The 20875-nt window shown below is 40.8% G+C and overlaps 1 protein-coding gene and 1 long non-coding RNA gene across 4 annotated transcripts in view; one reads left to right on the top strand and one right to left on the bottom strand.

The window, feature by feature from the left end:
- The window catches only part of LOC121039700 (uncharacterized), a 34444-nt gene extending 18098 nt beyond the window's left edge, over window positions 1-16346 (bottom strand). Inside the window, exons 1-3 of the long non-coding RNA XR_005794938.1 lie at window positions 16202-16346; window positions 12861-12962; window positions 261-353 (exon numbers count right to left, since the gene is read on the bottom strand). This is a non-coding gene — a long non-coding RNA (uncharacterized LOC121039700). The remainder of the gene's footprint in view (window positions 1-260; window positions 354-12860; window positions 12963-16201) is intronic.
- Window positions 3789-20875, top strand: part of PDLIM3 (PDZ and LIM domain 3) — a 30199-nt gene continuing 13112 nt past the window's right edge. The window contains exons 1-3 of one of the 3 annotated variants that reach the window (XM_040489937.1): window positions 3789-4008; window positions 12322-12473; window positions 14081-14165. In XM_040489937.1, coding sequence (XP_040345871.1) covers window positions 3916-4008; window positions 12322-12473; window positions 14081-14165 — 330 coding nt within the window. In that variant the 5' untranslated portion in view covers window positions 3789-3915. The remainder of the gene's footprint in view (window positions 4009-12321; window positions 12474-14080; window positions 14166-20875) is intronic. The other 2 variants (XM_040489938.1, XM_040489936.1) reach the window with 2 other exon arrangements.

Below are 20875 nucleotides of genomic sequence, written 5' to 3'. Positions count from 1 at the left end.
TGACTACTATGTCCCTTGTCTCCTGTTCCTACCCAGTGTGCTAATATCTATCCACACCAAATTACTTGCCCATCTGTTTCTTGCCTCCCTGCCACTGCACATCCTAGACACGTTTTTTTTCGACTTTAAATGTCCTCCTTCCTTTTCCCCTTTCAATTCCCAGTCACCTAGAAAATTCTTATTTACCCTTCAAAATCCAGCCCTAATGTCCCTTCTTCTGGTAACACTCCTTGACACCTTCCCCAGGAAGACTTGATTACCTCATTTTTCATCAGTGTATAGAATGCTGACTCGGCACTCATCACAACGCGATCACATTTCACATCTCCATCTCCCTTGTTTATTAGTGGCTCCTAGAGGACAGAAAGTGGACCTTGTTTATCATTGTATTCCCAGTGCCTGGCATGTCATAGATGCCCAGTGAATGCTTGTTGAATGAACAAATGAGTGACTGAATAGAACCACAATACACAGTGACATTTGACATATAGGAAATAAAGAAGAGGCAAAATTTACAGCATCTATCCTACAAACCATTTACAATAGTAGACAAATGAACAGAAATGAGGAAATTGGGAGGCACAGGAACCAGGAAACCAGCTTAAGGTGAGTAAAGAAAATGATGGATTTGGGTTTGAACAGGTTGGATTGTATATGTACCATTAAGTGGTTAGAAAAACAAGATCAGAAAATAGATGAGAGTTCTAGGTTAAAATTATAGGTTTGAGAATTTAAAAAGAAGAGATTTTTTTTTTTTACCAACAGAAGAGTTTTCCAGTTATGTAAGAGGAGAATGAACAATTTTACCTACTTTCTCTCTTTTTTTAAGTTTATTTATTTTGAGAGAGAGAGAGAGAGAGAGAGAGCACATGCACAAGTGAGGAAGGGGCAGAGAGAAAGAGGGAGAGAGAGAATCCCAAGAAAGACAATCTGATAGCACAGAGTCTGATGAGGGGCTCGATCTCATGAACTGTGAGATCAGACCTGAGTCGAAATCAAGAGTCGGATGCTTAACCAACTGAACCACTCAGGTGCCCCTTTACTGACCCTTTTCTAAAAGGAAAATGTTAAAGGACTCTCTAAACATGGTTTATAACAATAATCACAAAAGTCATATTTAACAGAACCATAAAATAGTTTATCATAATTTTTTTTTCCAATTGGTCCTTCTGTTTTTATCTCTACTATCATAATCCTTTAAGAAGGGAGATACAAAAAGAAAATTATGAAAGGGTCATCCCGAAAGCACTTTTCTTAGAATAGGACCCAACCAAAAGCAGAAACCTCTAGGAGTGATTAGGGTCAGGCCACTGCTTCTTCCTTAGAATTGTCCCTCACAGCTGTTCTCAGCCCTACCCTGACAGTCACCTCTGAACACTTCCTCACTGACCTCAGTAAACAGTAGGATAGAGAAAAACTGCCCATTTCATGTCCCTGCTTTCCATTTTATCGGCCTTAAGAACTAATGAAGTATTATATTGATGTTGTACAGATGTTGCTTATATCTAAATGATGCCAAAATGACATGTAAAAAGGCAGAAAGCAAAAAGCGTATAATCAGTTGATGATATATAAGCCAACTCAGCAGGTGAGGCATAAATAATTGGTTATTACAATTACACTATGCCAAATATCTTGTGTGATTTTTTTCTTTCTGAATTCACTGCTGGCTGTGTGGGCGTACCATGCAGACACAATCTGTGACTGACAGAGGAAATGTGATTTGCAACAACATAGCCAGCCCGAACCAGCAAAATCAACAAGAATATATGATGCTTACTTCCCGTCTAACCCAATATAGGTGGGGCCCTGGAAAATGTTTGAGACCAGAAAACACCTATCCCCTGGGACTTTTTTTTTTTTTTAATGTTTATTTTTGAGAGAGACAGAGAGAGACAGAGAGCGAGCAGGGGGAGGGACAGAGAGGAGACATAGAATCCAGAGCAGGCTCCAGGCTCTGAGCTGTCAGCACAGAGCCCAAAGTGGGACTTGAACTCAAAACCGTGAGATCATGACCAGAGCCGAAGTTGATGCTTAACCGACTGAGCCATCCAGGCGCCCCTCCCCTGGGACTTTTATATAAATTCACCACAGTGGGCAGAGTAGTGCCAATGCTGGTTTTGTGGTTGACACTATCCCCAGGCTGCTATACTTGGCTTACAGCTTCCTGAATCTCTTCGTTAACAGTCAGTCTTCAAACCACTTCCAAAGAAACTACTCTATTAAAGGTAAGGTACTGCTCTGGTCTCCAGGACTGATTATGGCCCTATCGTATTGGGCGTGAAGTCCCGGATCCTCATTCTCACGTTTTTAAAGCATTTCATACTGGTCTGCCCTCCTCCCTCTCGCCTGCCTTTTGAATGGGAACATCCTGGGTTCTAACGCCAGAAACACTCGATTCCACGCTGAGGAAGGAACCTATGCCTGGACCCTCCCCAGACTCTCCTGGCCTTGACATCTACACCAGGCAGACAACGGTGGCAGGCGGACCTGGGTTTGTGATCTTACACAAGTTACTCAACTTCTAAGACATGTTCTTACCTAAAAAAAAGAAAAGGAATTATAAGAACCTTCTAATGGATTCGGCCTGAGGACGAAGTAAGGGCACGTCAGTACAGCAATCACTACAGCACCTGAACCCTGGTGATATTCCATGAAGGTTTGTCCCCGCTTTTCCTCCATGCAGTTTCATCTGGCTTGGGGATCCTCTTGATCCACGGCACTCCACTCAGCACCCTCACTCTGGCTGCAAAGCCCACACAGGACAGTCTCAATTCCCAGGTTTCTATTATACTCACCTCCTACGTGTGTCAAAAAATAAGTGTAGAGACTTCATTTGAGGGAGTTGACAACTGCTCCAGTCAAAATTAAACTATATTTTCAGTATAGTGATGAATCATCTTCTCGTGTATACTCTTAAATATTTATTTGCGAGAGCGACTGGGGAAAGGGCAGTCTGCACTGTGAGCACAGAGCCCTACAGAGGGATCGATCCCATGAACCATGAAATCATGACTTGAGCCGAGGTAGGGGGGCTTAACCGACTGAGCCACCCAGGTGCTCACGTATACTTTTATACCCTCTCACGTGTACTTTTAAGTGCTCACTGGACTGAGTATGTTTGCGTGACATTTTCACTTGTATATTTCTTTGTTTTAAAAAATAGGCTTTGAATATATGTGTATATATGTTAATGTATATCATATATACCCATCAATAAATGTGACTATGTGTACTTAATTGCAGAAATGCTTAATAAATTATTGATGCTGTGCCAGGCATTAGGCAGAAGTAGCTTATTTAATTCTCAAGATAACCTTCTGAGAGAAGTACAATTATGACTCCTATTTTACAGATGAAGAAACTGAGACTTAAGGACGTTAGGTAACTTAACCAAGGTCACACAGCTAATAAGTAAATATTAGCGCACTCAAAATTGCTAAACAACTAACTGCATTTATGAAGCTTTTGTTTCATTTTCACTGGAAGCATAGAAGCTGTGCTTTAAGTGCGTTTAACTCCGAATGAAGCGCACTATTGAGCTCCGCGTCGAAGATAAACAGGACAGGTGTTACTTTAAGAGACCACTGGAGGTTGTAACCCGAAGCCTCCTCCAGCGCTGGCCAGAGTGGTCTGGGAGGCTGCACCCAGCCGGTGCGCGTCTGTAAACTCCCGCGGGTCTGGCGCGTCTCTTTCTTCCAAAGTTGGAGCTCTCCTTGGTGGGAGGGGGTGGGGACGCGGGTAGGCCAGTGACGTCACTCGGGAGCGGGGATAAAGCTCCCCGGCCGCAATCGGGGCGAGGGCACTTTCTGGGGAGCGGAGTGGCTGTCCTGCTCGGGGACACTTGCCGCGGGCAGGGCCACCCCTCGCTGCGCCCTGGTCCCTGGGAGCCAAGGCCACCACGCCAAGAGCACCATGCCCCAGAACGTGGTTCTTCCGGGCCCCGCGCCCTGGGGCTTCAGACTCTCGGGGGGCATAGACTTCAACCAGCCTTTGGTCATCACCAGGGTAGGTGTTTTCGGTTCTTTCGCTGCGAGTCGGGGGGCTGGCGTGCGGCGGGTTGCCCAGGAGCGGAGAGTGGCCAGCAAGCCCCGGGTGCGCTGGGTGTGGGTCCTCCGCTTCGGGCTCACAGTTCGAGGGGCGGCAGCAACTTGGCAAAGCAGGTGGGAGGATGCAGGGCAACTCAGGAGAATTTACAAAGTCCGCTCCTATGGTCTCTGCATCCTCTCGGTCCCCAGCAACTTTCCAGGAGAGGTGAACTGACAGCGTGATTCCCCTGGGCTCGGAGAAGGCTAGGCTGCGAGGGGTGGGGGCGTGGGGGCTTCTGCTCTCGAACCCCCGTTTCCTTTCAGCAACAAAAGAAATGAGGTCCCAGGAAGGAGGGAGGGATGACTGACATTGGCGGTGGTTCCTCAGAGCCAAACGCGCACCTGAGCGCTTTTCTCCTACGGATGAAAACTTCGGCACAGCGCTGATCGCAGGGCACAACCTGGGTCGGCCAAGTTGGAACCGCTCATATCAGCCCAGACGGGGAAAATATTATGAATGTGTTTTCCTAGGTTTCCAGGCATTTTGAATAAATATTTTCCAAAGCTGGGAATTTGGCTTAGGAATCATCACCTTATAACTCAAACTACAAAGAAAACCCGTCAGATAGTTTAGTTTACCTGATGGAAAGTCACATTCAGCCTAGTAACTCTGAAAATAATACTTTATTATCAGAGTCCAGCTTTCCTTACTTAATATTCCCTGGAGTATTGTCTAATTTGAAAAAAAAAAAAGAAAAGAAAGAGAAAGGAAATTTCGGGATTTCTGCCCTGTCAGTAAATAAGTGATTTGTCTAGTTGATTTTTTTTCTAACACAAGTGTCTGTCTTAATAGAAAATTATTACTTCAATTATCAATATAAGGTATATTAAACATAATCAAAAAGCATAAACTTTCAGAATATTATACTTATGTTTTCTTCTTTACTGCTTATAGTGTATTTTATAAACGTATACTTTATAATCTGACTTACTCCTATAGAGTTTTAAACAAGGTAATACCTTTTAAATTCTGCTTTACTTATATATCTATGAGTTTTGGGAGCCAATGTCTTTTTAAAATATCTCACAACATGTACCATATATACATACGCATACCATGGAACATTTCAAGCTTTGTTTTACATTGTTTGAAAACATATAAACACATCTGACATGTGTTTTTGTATGAGACATGAAAACTTAACATACCTCCAAAAAAGTTCCTAAGTAAATTAAGCAGAAAATGGTTCAGTGATCTGGGCCAAGCAATGAATGCCTTTTATGGATTTACCAACCAAAACGGTTTCCATTATCTCTACTAAGAAATATTTTTAAAGTTTCTGAAGCAGTTTTCATTTGTTTAGATGAAAGGAAATAAGCTCTTGAATCTTAACAAAGGATAACTCATAGTAAACACTAAAGAAATAATTTCGTCACCAAAATCTTTTAAGTGATTTATAAAAGAAATATCTTGCTATTACTATGTAACACATCAATATGATTAATCTTATGTTTGAAATTTTGCATTGTTGACATTATAAATAACGTTTATTTTAAAGCAGTACTTATATTTTGCCACTGGACTACAGGAGCTATTGGCAAATGTAGTTGACATGACAATTATTATTTGGGAAGCCAATTCGTACTTGAATTTTTGATTCATTACTAATTTGTATCACTCATTTTCACATGGCTCAATAACAATGCGTGACCATAAATGATTATTTCATTTGACTCTGCCTTTTCTCTTCAATTAATTTAATTCAAGAAGAGCAGGTAAAATTCAGCTATTTTGTATTCCAAGTGCTCCCCAAACCATGCACATGACAGATTCACATTGAGTAAATGAAAATATATTCACTTGAACTTTTTTGCCATCGTGAACACCTAACTGGGAATATTTCCATTAAAATTATAAGAACAGTAAAAATCACTTGTAACAACACTAAAAGGTATTACACAAAACGAATGATCAGTGTTGTAATTAAACAGTAAAATTCAGGGTGCCTGGGTGGCTCAGTCGGTTGAGCATCCGACTTCGGCTCAAGTCATGAACTCACATCCCCTCGTCAGGCTCTGTGCTGACAGCTCAGAGCCTGGAGCCCGGTTTGGATCCTGTGTCTCCTTCTCTCTCTGTTGCTCCCCTCCCCCTCAAAAATAAATAAAGATCTCAAAAAAAAAAACAGTAAAATTCTATTGCTTGTATCATTTTTGTATTATACGGACAGGTATTGGTATGATTGTATGTGTGTTAGTGCACTCCTTTGCTTCCTGGGCATGCTCCTTAGCCCTTTATATGCACTAACTCACTTAAATCTCTTAATAATCCTGTAAGAGAAGTAGTAGTGATACCTTTTTGCACATGAGAGAATGCAGCTTCAAGAATTTCATTAACCTGCTGACGATCACAAGTGGACGGAACTTGACACTAGCCCTGCTTGCCTCCAAAGCCTGTATTCTGAAGTCCACACTTTTAGGAAGAATCTTGCTTGTTGTGCAGATCTTTGCCAACAGGTGTTTTGCACCATCCGCTTCATCGCCTGGTCCTACTGGTTCCCAATCTTTAACATCTACCATGCCCCTTTTTTTCCACCACTGTCCCTCTTCAAGCTTCCATGACCTCACACCGAGCTCTTTGTCTCCCCTCCCAGACTCACTCTGTATCTTCCTACCAGCTGCCTTGGGGAGGGCTTCTCTCTTCCCCCTTCTTAAAAATCCTTCAATGGAGACACCAGTTTAGAGAGAATAAAATGTGTGGTCTTTGCTCACATTCCCGGCCTCCGCCCTCTTCCCAACTCAAGTTTCCAACTTCATTTCCTCCCTCTCTCTTCCTTCTCTCTCCCTTTCCTCCTCGCCCTGCATAGGTTGACCGGCATTTGTGTCACTGCCCTGTACGACTTAGATTTCTCTACCACATCTACACCCATCATTTTTCTCCAGATTTCTCCTCCTCACTCTACCCCACTGTCCTCTGTGCCTATGGAAACCCAATCAAATACCACTCCCATAGTATTCTTGTAATAACAAGCATTTCATCCATTTGATTACCATAGCTTTTGCCCTACAACCTCTCCTTTATATCATGCTTTGTGCCGCAGATGTTTTAGTACGTCTGTATCCCACAAGTTGCATGCTCCCCAAAGGCAGGAACTTCTAAAATTTAGGGGCCACTCGGTGCTGAGCACGGAATATAGACATGATATGAATGATTGTTTCAATTGTTCGCTTTTTATGTAACTATTATTATCACAATAGGCGCAGATTGTACGCTCAAAATATTCTACAATAAAGATAAGTGAGAATTGTTTTATTGTTAATTGTTCTGTCTGTGTGAGATAAGTTCTTGAGTATGCACAGAATTGAGAAACCAATGCCTAAACTTAATGCCACCAAAATTCCTATAAATGAGACGCGTGCCTCAAGTCAAATCGGCTTTTGTCTTGCAGCAAGCTATGGCCTTCCCTCCTTCCTCCACACTCTGCAAACGCAAATGCCCCTAGACGGGGGGCCTCTACTCCACTAGAGTTGGGGCAGGGGGTTACCAATGTAACTCTCTCTAGCAATCGATGCTACAATCCACAGAATTAGGTAGGGCAAAGGGTCCCCACTCCAGAAATCATTGGCAATCCAATTAATCAGCCAGGTTGATTTGTATCATAAAAGACATCAGAAGTAAGGTAAACCAAACTCCAGGCAGTCTTGACAAAAAATTATCAGTGGGTTGTGATACGCACAATTTGTAGGAAAATAGTTTGCAGGCAATAGGTGTGCTATACCAGGTGCAATATGAATTTCCGTTGTGTATGTGGAAGGGTTGTTACTGCAAACACCATACATTACTGGCCTCTGCATTTCACAGAATAAATCTGAGGCTCACATCTCTAAGTGAGCAGCTTTTCTTTTTCTGGCAAGAAGATTCTAAGGAGTCTCTTTCTTTTTTTAAATGTTTGGACCACCCAGAAGGTGGATCTGCTATCACAGCCAAGTTACAGATGGTTTGTTTGCACAAATGGTCCAATTTGGAATAAAGTACAAGTTTCTTTTGTGTATGAGATGTAAAATTATTGTATACATCTGATGCTGGTATGTCCTTTCCCACTCAATGCCTCTCCCTCCCCCTCCTCCTCCCTCCTTCCTATTCAGAGCACAGTCCACCAAGATCACGGCTAACTGAGAACACTATATGGACTTGGGTACCAATATAGAAAATGTTACTATATTCTGAAGTTTTGCAGGCTTGAACATAGAAAAGTATGTTACTCCAATATAAACTATATTTGAAATTTGAGTTGTTAGAAAGAAATGTTTACAGTTGAATGCAATCCTTTACCAGGATTTCAAGTGCAGTAGGAAGGTCAATGGGAAAACTTGTTGAATTTTATTCTACCAAAGACATGTCTGCATGGAAGTGCTGGTTCATAACATTCATTATTAATTATCTATTAATTGCAGAAATATCTATTAATTGCACAAATATCTATTAATTGCACAAATATCCCACAAATATCTATTAATTGCAGAATGTACTGTATGTGGAAGGCACTGTGGGGGATACAGTTATAATGTAATGGGTTTCTACGCCCCTGAGACGCTCGAATAGGAGAAGGGACATATACATACATAACACAGCCTGTCCAGGATTCTATGACACAGCCTGTCCAGGATTCCATGAGAAAAGTATGGCCAAGGGTAGGAGGAGTCAGGGCAAAGACTGCCTGCAGGAGGGGCCTTGTAGGATGGTGAGAGAACTTGAGCTACAGAGTTAGACCTACCAGGAATTACAGATTTTCACAGGATGTGTGACCCTAAGCAAGCTTCTTCTACTCTGAGAGCATCAGTTTTCTCATCTTAAAAGAGTGTCTTGAGAATTCAGTGAGATAATAGTTCTCAGTAATACGATACCAATAATAGTTCTCAACCCCAGCTGCACAGTAGATTTACCCAGATAACTTGTGAAAATACTCATGCCCAGGCGCTATGTATAGAGGTTCTGATGTGATTGGTCTGAGGTATGGCCCTAGAAATGTAGATTACAGCCAGGCACCAGAGGGCTTTAGATGCCAGGTAGGGCACTGGAGTTTATTTGTAGGCAACAGAGAACAACTGAACAATGGGCTCTCTCACTATTTTAACTCATACCCCACAGCACAGCCCTTTAGTATATACTTGCCTTGTTCATAACTATTTTAATCATTTTTATTCTTAACATAAACGTGTCACCACGGCCATATCTTGTGCTTCCCTCCTGTCTCCTGCAGTAAGTAGAATATTATAGATGCTTTACCTGTGATTTAAATTCGTTTTTTTCCAAATGGACCCAAACAATACATTGATATGAATAATGGAAATCACCCGAGGCATTTGTTGAAACAAAAATTCCCTCGTTCCTCTCCTAGAGTGTATGATTTGTGATTCCAGGCATTTAGGGTATGATAGGAGTCTTTATGACAAGCAAGAACCCCAGGTTCTAACATGTTTTAACTCAAAGAAAAGACTTCTGGTCTTAGGAGTTTAAAAATAGATAGTACTGATTTTGACAAACTATAGCTAGAGAAAATTAAAAGTTTAATATTATTTTCATCCCTGCAAGTCACACTAGGGATGGAAACTTTTATTCTTCTAACAGTTCTGGGTCTGGGAGAATTTCCAAGTGGAAAACAGCTATGAAATGTCTCCCAAAGGCTGAGATCTAATAATCCCCATTGTCTTCACCAAGCTTCTATTAACTGTTCCTATCAGAAAATGATGACAATCACTATAGTGACATGATCACAGAACTGAAGTGAGTACAACAAATATTTTAGTGATGAGACTGAAGATCTCAAAGTATGAGAATTTATTACCTCAGCAATTTTATTCATTTAGATGAAACTTGGATATCCCTTAGAGCAACAATGTTAAACAGAATTGATAGCTAGATTAAGTAAATAGAGAAAAAAAATGAATGAATGACTATCCTCAAGTAAAATATTAAGAACAACCTAGTTTATTCCTGGAGCAGCTAGAGGTTTAAGTCAAATCCTATGCATTCTTCTGCTCTAAACAGTGGAAATTTGCAGATGTAACAATGATGGGTTGACATTAATAGCTATAATCTTTGGTTCTGTAGAGAGTAGGTCTTTTTGTTCCATGAGCTTATTTAAATATCCACTTCTTCATTTTTAATTATCCATTAATTCTAAACACTGGAATATACACTGCAATGTATTAGAAATATACATGCTACTATAGATATTCTCAAGAACTTCCAGTCTGGTTGCCAAGACAATACACAAGTAAATAAACAAACATTAAAAAACAAATTGTCTTCAGGAAGGAAGTGAATAAAATGTAATGGTGGAGAATGATGGGGGAGGGTCTGGAGAAGCTACTTCAGATGTTTGGGGAAGTCTCTTTGAGAATGTGATATTTAAGTCTAGACCTAAAGGATGAGGAGAAGCAACTGGGTGAAGAGTGGGGGAAACACTTTGGGCAAAAAGAACAGTGCATGTGAAGCCCTGAAGAGGGTACACACTTGCCCTATTTGAGGAACTAAAAGGAAACTGCAATAGCTACAGCACAGTGGGTGATGGGAGCAGGAATGGTATAAGATGATGTTAGAGAAAGAAGTAGGTAGGATAAGACCAGGTAAGGACTATTAGGTGGTTGTAAATAATTGGGATTTACCCAGAAAGATTAGGAGTAGGTATAGCAATCAAACACTGAATACTCAACATGGTAATAATTTCAAATTTGCTATCTTTTAAAAATTTAATAACCATATGTTTCCCATTAAGTATTCCTTTCATCCCCCCCCCCCCAGCCCACCCTTCCAAAAGAGAAATCCATGTGGGTTTCTTGTAGACAGCATAATACTGGATATTTTTTTTTACCTAGTTTGACAATCGCTGTTAAAATATCAGAATATGGTTAGACCATTTACATTTAATGTAATTACTGATAAGGTTCAATTAAAATTTAGCATCTTGTTAGTTGTTTTTATTTGTTCAATCTGTTTTTCATTCATGGAGAAGAGATTGTTTATGGATGCAAACTTCCCTGTGTCTGCCATCCCCAAGGGTTCTCGAATCTCAATGCTAACTTTAGTAATTTGTTCATAATTTTGGCTGAATTCTTCTTTATGGCTAAAATGGTGGTCCCATGTTCCTCTATGCTCTGAAACAGTGATATGAGTTGCTTACTTTCCATGGAGGCACCTGTCTTTCCTTGGATCCCAGGCCAGTTGGTTGCCCTGCAGCTTTAGCTCTCTGAATAGTTCATTAAAGGTTATAATTTTGTATATTATATGGCTTCTTCTTATTAATGCAGGAGTCATTCTCTTTCTAGCTTTCTATAGCCTAGATCCCCCTTCATGTGAATTTCAAAGATCACTACTTACAGGGATGCTAGAGTAGTTTTAATTCAAATATAAAAGCTCCCTAATTTGGGGGAGTTGTGTTCCCAAATAGAGAGTTATGGGTGAAATAATACCTAAAGAATGAACTGTTTGGTTTAAAGCAAAGAAAATATGATTCAAGCAGGGATTTAAGGAAGATGTTTTAAAAGAGAATAAGAGAGGTCATTATAGATGACATGTCATTAGTAAAAAACAAAAATATTTAGCATGGTGGAAAAATAGAGCTAACACAATTGACCAATTAAGAGTTATTTTAAGTTAGATTTAAAATTCCCTGCCCAGCTTGTACCCCAATGTTTATAGCAGCACTCTCAACAATAGCCAAATTGTGGAAAGAGACTAAATGTCCATCAACTGATGAATGGATAAAGAAATTGTGGTTTATATACACAACGAAGTACTACGTGGCAATGAGAAAGAATGAAATATGGCCCTTGGTAGCAACGTGGATGGAACTGGAGAGTGTGATGCTAAGTGAAATAAGTCATACAGAGAAAGACAGATACCATATGTTTTCACTCTTATGCGGATCCTGAGAAACTTAACAGAAACCCATGCAGGAGGGGGAGGAAAAAAAAAAAAAAAGAGGTTAGAGTGGAAGAGAGCCAAACCATAAGAGACTCTTAAAAACTGAGAAAAAACTGAGGGTTGAGGGGGGGTGGGAGGGAGGGGAGGGTGAGTGATGGGTATTGAGGAGGGCACCTTTTGGGATGAGCACTGGGTGTTGTATGGAAACCAATTTGACAATAAATTTCATATATTAAAAAATAAAAAAAATAAAAGTCCCTGCCCAGTGAAACATTTAAAATGTTACCAAGCTGAAAATATAAATGTCAGTCACAAAACTCAAGATAGTGCGGAATGTTGGTTTTTAAATGATGCCATGATTTCTTCCAGATTACTCCAGGAAGCAAGGCGGCAGCTGCCCACCTGTGTCCGGGAGATGTCATCCTGGCTATTGATGGCTTTGGTACAGAGTCCATGACTCACGCGGATGCACAGGACAGGATTAAAGCAGCAGGCCACCAGCTGTGCCTCAAAATTGACAGGTGCTCTTTAATTAATGGTGTTAAAATGTGATCTGTTTTGCAGGAGAACCTGAACTAGAACTAGAAATGATTTCATCCTCCCAGTGCAAAGGAGTGTCCCAGGGCCTAGAATTTTGACTGGCTTTTTTTAAACATATCAGCCACTTTGGTCTGTTCTTCACTGATGTCAGTCAGCCTAGTAGTTGCTAACAAACTACTTCTGAAAAGAATTCTTTGGAATGTCACAATAACGAAAGAGGCTAAAAGAATTCTTTTTCCTGTTAATAGCACCATTAAAGGTACTGGCCACAGAAACAATGTACGGGACAGCTACTTGTACTGTTGTTCTAAATGCAGTAGAGAATGGGATGGAATTTAAAGATTCTCCAGAAGAATCTCTTGACTTACCAAAATGGGATCATGTTGAAAACCAGTTGCTAATACCCTGTATGCCATTGGCTGTTTTGTACAGAATTCAGCCCAGAAGAATCTGACCAGGTATAAGAGTGCCTGTGGAGTGAGAGCGTTAGAGAATGAGACATTTCTAACAACAACAAAAAAAAAAAAACAAAAAAAAAAAAATTGGAAATTGAACCTGATCTCTTGCCATAGCCCATTGTGAAAATAATGTTTTCACATTACATAGTGGTTGTTAGTGTGTGTTTATCCTGCTGTTATTGTATTCCCAACTTTCCCTGCTGCGGTTCAGAAGGCACAATCAATCAGCCAATTGCCATCTCAGGGGTGAGATTGACTCTTTTCCTATTTACCCACGACCTGTGTTCCTGCCAAGCACACAGTCCCTTAGGAGCACATGGTCCCAAACAGATACATGAGAAGGACATGAGATTGGACAAAGCTCATTTCCTTGATGCCAATGGTAAATCCCCCTGGCCGACCACTCAGTGTGTCTCCTGCAGTGGCCTGGGTAGGAAGGAGGGAAGGAGGGAAGCCTAGAGCATTTGCCCTGTGGTCCTCTGCCTCCAGGGTCTTCCTCTCCTGTACTGTTGCCTGCAGGCACTGCCAACCTACTTTCTCCAGAAACCGTACAATGTCTTTTCCTTCGTTCAGGCTCTTGTAACAAAAATACCATAGACTGGGTGGCTTAAACAACAAAAATGTATTTCTCACAGTTCTAGAGGCTGGAAGTCTGAGACCAGGGTGCCAGCACAGTCAGGTTCCTGATTGTATCCTCACATGGCCTTTCTTGGTGCATGCACACAGAGACGAGAGACCTCAGATCTCTTCCCCTTTATGTAAGGACATTGATCCTATCATGACAGCTCTACCCTCATGACCTACTCTAATCCTAATTACCTCCCAGAGACCTCACCGACAAATCCCCCCCCCCCGGGGCCGGGGGCTCCCCCCGGGGGCCGGGGGGGGGGGGGGGACCCAAACTTCAGTCTATAGTAGTCCTCCATGCAATTTTTATCCACTCAAGTTTCCCCAAAAGTATGCAAAAAGCTAATTAGATGGGAGAGTGCAGAATAATGACCAGGGAACATTGCTTTTGCTTAAACTATCAAGGTTTGATAGTATCTCGATAAATATTATGGGAGATTAAAGTATACTATACTGAAAGTACCATTAGAATTTGGAGCTTACGAAATTTCTTTTATTTACAGGGCAGAAACTCGCTTATGGTCTCCACAGGTATCTGAAGATGGGAAGGCTCATCCTTTCAAAATCAACTTGGAATCAGAACCACAGGTATGAATTTTAGAGTAAATGATATTCACATTCTATTTCCTTTTAAATGATGTGGACACCTTCCAAGAGGAAGAAGTGGCAAATACAAAAAACTTAGAATGAGCCACCTGATGGAGCCATTGTCTGTCTTTACTCTGTGAGATTAATTTATATTACCCATGTGCTTTTTCCATCAGGAAAAAAAAGAAGTATGCCCAGACAAGCACCTTGTTAAAAGACATATATGTTCTCTGGAAAAATTTGGCTGTATCTATGTACAGTCCACTTATTTTTTCATTCTTTTTGATGGACTTCTGCCATATGACCATGACATAATCCAAGAAGTTTAAAATGTTAAAACAAAGCTAAACAAAATTAGGGTCTAGCATTTGAAACAGGTGTCTCTAATTTAATAATTATTGTGAACTTCAATTCTTCCAGGTCTTCACCCAGATTTTATTTTACATTCTTCTTTAATTCTCAGTTCTGGAGTTCTATAATTAAGTTTACTCGACAAAAAAGGGTTTGCATTATGTAATCATGGTGATATTCTGCCCATGCAGGAGAATTACAAAAGACAGAGGATTTTTCCTTGAGGCAATTCTAATGAGCTAAATTAATCTAATAATCTGATGCCTATCTGACCATGTCTATTTTCAAAAGCTCCAAAAACACTGAAATTAAACTGACCCTCAATCGTGCTGTATGCAAAATGTAATTAAGGAAAGGATTTTAGAACCTCTCCTTAGCCAGAGGTTTCCCAAGTGTAGAGAGACAGCTACATAAACTGGGTATCCCTTTTTAAAAATTTTTTTTAATGTTTATTCATTTTTGAGAGACAGAGAGAGACAGAGCGTGAGCAGGGGAGGGGCAGAGAGAGAGGGAGACAGACACAGAATCCGAAGCAGGCTCCAGGATCCGAGCTATCCGCACAGAGCCCGATGCTGGGCTCAAACCCACGGATCGTGAGATCATGACCTGAGCGAAGTCGGACGCCCAACCGACTGAGCCATCTGGGCACCCCTGGGTATCCCTTTTTAAACAAGTATTCCTACTAAACTGATTAAATATTCCCAAACTGTAGTTTTCCTATATAACTGCTGCAAATGCATTGAAAACATATTTGTAATTTATGCTTTAGCAACATCTGCCTTTTCAGGATCAACTCCTGCATTTGTCCCTTCCAGTTTTCCACTTTCTTCATAAGCCTCCATTTTCTCCTCGGTAAAAACACATTCAGAGTAACGTGTACCTGTGTCTCATAGGGCTCCTCAAAGACCTAAATAAAACACTATAGAAAAAGAACTTGGCACATCGAATTGTTTATAGAGATTTCAATTTAGTGGGAGCTCTTGGTGGGGCTGGTATGGTACCCGCCTCCCACCAGGCTCTGATCAGAAGGCCTCTGGCCTCTCCTGACAGTGAGGTGGGAGCTGCCCACGCGATAGGACCTCCTAGACACCAGGACTGCCTTCCACATCACCATTACAAGGGTCATTAGAAACTGCTTTGGATTAAAACTTTGCTTTCAGTTCAAATACAATCCCCCCAGGAGAAGAAACATCCTGAGTAGTTTAACCTTTAGAGAGCATGAGTTTATTAGATCCTTGCCCTAGACCTTTGACTGGAAGAAAGGAAGAGCCTGAGCCTAAAAATCATTAAGAGCAAAGGAGGAGAAAACAGGCCCCAAAGGCAGGGAGCGTGATCTGGGCTATCCATGAAGGTGAGGACTGCTGTGTCTGTTCTCTTTACTCTGAGCCTCCCGGGCAGAGCACACAGCAAGCGCTCAATAAATACCTGACAAATGAATGAAAGGAAATGGATAAACTGCCTCCTCTACCACCGCCCAGGACCAAACCTGGGAACCAGTTCTCAGAATGGTGCTTGGCTGCCCCCCGCCCCGGCTGCTGCAGGGTAAAAGTGGTCATGCAAGATGAATGCGATTTAGGTCAGGCGAGAGCTCAGCTCTTCAGAGAAGGGATCTGAATGCTGGTGGTGGCTTAGCCCCTGGCCTCCGAGGTGGATTGGTGAAGAATAATACCTGTCATCAACATTACCTTAGATAGAAGACAAGACTGCAGGAGGAAAAAACAAGGTTCCCAGGGGGAGCCGTCACTTGTAGATAGTCCTTTGCAGGAATGCCTGAGCGTTGTCCCACCTCCAGTTCATCCCTTAGAGGCAACACATGAGAAAAAGAGATCACGTGGTACTTTAAAAAGCAACAGAAAGAAAGGAAAGTTTAAGGCTCACACATATGCATTTATTGACCACCCAATCTCTTATTGTCACCAGGACGAAATGGATAAAATTCTGAATTTCCTTTTCCGTATATAGTACACATCCAAAATTGTACTGCACCCTTCCGCAAATTAATTTTCCATTCCAGACTTCTCCTAATGTTTAAAATCTGATCTCACCAATACGAGCTGCTAAGATATGGGGTCAGGGGCACCTGTTGACTCCCTCGGTGGAGCATCCGACTTCAGCTCAGGTCATAATCTCACGGTTTGTGAGTTGGAGCCCTACGTCGGGCTCTCTGCTTTCAGGGCAGAGCCTGCTTCAGATCCTCTCTCTCTCTCTCTGTGCCCCTTTTCCACTTGTAACCTCTCTTTCAAAAATACATAAATATTTTTAAAAATTAATAAAAAAAATAGATACGACCAAAGTACCAAATCCCCAGTGATCCCTCACCATGTCGCAGTACCTGCTCTGGCATGCGGGTGCCTCAGCAAGTATTTAGTAAGCACAGGCTGAGCTCAGACCAAAATGGGAGGCTGTGTTTTGCTAACATCTGTCCAGAAGTGGAGTTTAAGGGAAGTTGTCTGAGTTTTCGTTCTAGAAGAAGCCCCTTTTATAAATCTACAAGTTTGAATTTATGACCATAATTATTACAAAAACTGGACTTTTTAAAATAACCCTAATTTTAAATACTCTGGCCTCTCCTCAATCATATATTAGTGCATGTGTCCTACATCTTGGGGTTAAGCAATATGGATATTTAGGACAGCACAAATGGGGGAAACATAGAGAATGAGATAGGTTTAAAAAAAAAAGAACGAAAGGTGAAGCTTGGGTTAAAGGCTCCAGAAGCCAGTCAGATGGAGCCTCTGAACATTCCTTTACTTTGAGTCATGGCTCATTCTTACTGGCACCCTCTCAGGGAGGCCGGTGTTCGGTGTTCGAAGGTCTCAGAGATAAGAACCATTTCAGTTCTTCCCTTAATGGGCCAGAGGCCTCCTACCCTGATGATCCTCAGGCCAGATTTCTGCATGATCGGTTCCCGTAACTTGGCACTTCAGGACGGACATTCCCTACAAACATAGCTCAGCTTTAGCACAACCCCTGCGATCTGAAACGCCAAATGAGTTTAACTTGGAGCATGAGTGTGGAGGAAAGCTAAACGGAGGTTATGTTTGTCTTCTTATTTTTTTAATTAACACGACGCCATGCAAAATGATGTCTTGCAAAGAGAGGTCTTCCCCCCACGCACACACCCAAAATAGGAACGCTGCAACTAAGGCAACTTTATGGACAACAAAGATGTGTCTGTCTGAGAAATAAATGCTGTTGATGTATCATGCTTCAAGACGCCGCTGTAGATGAGTAGAAAATGCCATCGAGCAAAACAGTATTTGAGTTCTTATTTCTCAAGCCAAGTGAAACTTTCACTGTAAATTCTGTGACCTTGGCTATTAGAATAAACTACTTTTCATTTTAAAAGTAATGTATATTCGGGGCGCCTGGGTGGCTCAGTCGGTTAAGCGTCCGACTTCAGCTCAGGTCATGATCTCACGGTCCATGAGTTCGAGCCCTGTGTTGGGCTGGCTCTGTGCTGACAGCTCGGAGCCTGGAGCCTGCTTCAGATCTGTGTCTCCCTCTTTCTCTGCCCCTCCCCCACTCACGCTTTAGCTCTATCAAAAAATGAATAAACGTTAAAAAAATTAAAAGTAATATATATTCATTGAGGGGGAAAAAATTACATCCTACCACACAAGCCCTGCCACAATTAAGAAAATGTTAGTGTATTTATTTCCAGTCTTTTCCCTATGCATAGATTCAGGCTTTGGGGACTTTCCTTTTACAGTTATAGTGACAACTGACATGAAATATTAATGCCTGGTTTTTTTTTTTCACTTGTTCATGCTATTATTAAATAGTTAAATTTTGTTTTTTTGAATTTAGACTTGAATCTTAGACTTAAAAAGAACCTTAGAAGTTGTTTAGATCAACCCGCAGCCATTGAATAAAAGCCTTCCATCCACACTGAACATGGACTGGGAGCAGATATGCATTTTCCTATACAAAGCATTATATTAGCATTATATATTAGCTGTAGGCTAACGGTATGTTGTTAGAGGTCTGTGTCCTTCAAAGCCGGCATTCTCAAATAAGACATTATGCTTATCTTTGTTTAGTGTTAGTTGAACAACTCAAAATTATAATGTAGCTATCACAACACAGGAAAGATGCTTTTCAGAAGCAAACATCATTCATTTCTAAATGAGAAGATAACTGTTTCTGTCTCCATAAAAGATTTGCATCCTTGGCCCTAGAAGATCTGATAATAAAGATGTATAGGAACTATACACACAAGCAAGTGAGGTATGGGTTGGAGCTGTTTATATTTTCAAAAGATAGATTTGTCTACAATTTTGTGATGACTGGAAGGCGGCCCATTCAAAACAAGCTTTCTTAATCCCCAGACTGTTCCCTACTATATGCGGGAAACACTTGAAACAGATCACTGAAAAAAATTTGCAGGGGTGACTATTTTTCTTTTGAGGGGTGAGCATGAGGTCAGGTGGTGATTGTTCATAAATCCCAAATATGACAAAATACCATTATTTCTTCAGCGTGCCTTGATCGAAGGTATGATCCCTTGTTTTCCTTATCTCCCCACCACTTTTTTTAGTAAGTACATACATACCTCTATGTATGTACCATGAAACATGTTGTTTCTTTTGGAGCTGGTAATAGCCTCAGTTCTTGGGCTGAATCTTTATCTATGGACAACTTCTTCAAGTAGGAAGTTGAAAGGTGCAACTGTCTTGGAATGCTGTCACTGCTGAGGTCATCCTAAGGACTTGGAGATTGTTGTCACCAGCTGCATTCTCCCCAATATCAGCAAGTCTCCATCTAGTTGCCTAGCTTTTACTCTGTCGGCTCTAGCACTTTATTAATTCAAACTATTATTCCTTAGTATAGGCTCCTAATATTTAAAAATGACATTTAAAATGCATTCATTAACTGCAGTGGTTACTTATTGAATTCCTAAGAGATGAGAATCATTTGGATGCTTTTGTCTGGGTAAAATAAACACAAGAGCTGGACTGTATTGACTGCTGTATAATTTTTTACGGTATTACTGTTACGAATGATTTTCCAGAAAATGTAAAAAGAAATTAATGTGGAATACCAAACTTGTCATTGGCTTTGTCTTTTGATTCTGTTTGACCATCAACAATGATGGAAGACTTGGATACAATGTTGCCTCCCCGTGCCATACTTAAATTTGTTTACCTTTGATGTATACAACTTCATTGTGCTTTTCTGGAATGGCTCTAGCAGCCCATAAACTAACGCTTTGCAAAGCCTAAATACAAATGTTTGAAGCCTATATTAGATTGAAGCCTATATTCTTTTATATCCTCTTATGATTATGTGCAGAAAGTAAGGTTTTTTTTCTTATTTTAACAAATTACACATTTATGACCTTTGCAATATATAACCAAAACTGAAAGCAAATAAAAAGGTTGGAGCTGATTAACTCAAATGCTGCTTTTCGGAAGCACTACTAGAAATTATTAGTGCACAGATATTTTCAGTGAAGATGCCTCATTTACAGGACAATCACCACCCATGTTTATTAATCATTTTAAGACTAATTAGAAATAAGGGCAGCGACTTTTTCCCCCATAAAACCATCATATTACATTAACTAATTTTTATAAATTCAATTCTATTTATCAAGATCTTTAAGGCGTATCATACTTTGTTAAAAGAAAAATTCCACAAAGCTTGAGTCCTTCAGTTCTGCCTGATTCACTCTTTTAATTAGCCTGAGAAATTAATAATTTACCAAAACTAAATGAGGCAATTAGCCTTCTTCTTTCATTTCGAAAAGAGTAACAAAGGCTTGAATCATCACCACTGGCATTACCTACAATTATTTCCAGTTCACTTTTTTCCTGCCATAATAATGGCTAATCAGAAATCATAAAAAACAAAACAAAACAAGCAGAATTCATCATTAAATCAGCCAGAACAATCAGATGGTAGCACTGTATAAATGTGTGACTACACACATTTTCCCATATTCTGGGACTCAGCATTCTTCTAAAGCCACAGTTGGTGATTTCAGTCATTCTGCTGCCTAACAGCAGCAACCCTACTGTCCCCCAACGAACCCCTAGGCAGTGAGCCATTATTCTGGGGGTAAAAATAATGAATCAGTGAGATGCCAGTCAGTCCAATCACACTATAGGAGCACAGCCTATTGTATTCAACTCAGACCTTCTCCAGTTTAAGAGGCTATCATAATACGCGGCCCAAGGTTGATGAGAGAAAAGTCTCTGCCACATCCCCGATTTTCAGACGCCAGGAGATTTGGGGTAGCTGGAGTCACAGACTCCGTGCAGCTAGTATTTGAAGCTGCACCCCATTCGCCTGTTACAACTATTAAAATTTTAAGTGAACTTTTCCAAGAAACCTAGATGGGGGAATAGGGACTT

The sequence above is a fragment of the Herpailurus yagouaroundi genome, unplaced genomic scaffold (genome assembly GCF_014898765.1).
Source record: "Herpailurus yagouaroundi ecotype Mexico unplaced genomic scaffold, PumYag 181, whole genome shotgun sequence".
Lineage (NCBI taxonomy): Eukaryota > Metazoa > Chordata > Mammalia > Carnivora > Felidae > Herpailurus > Herpailurus yagouaroundi.
Note: the sequence above shows the minus strand (reverse complement) of the source record. Positions and strands in the feature narration are given on the sequence as shown.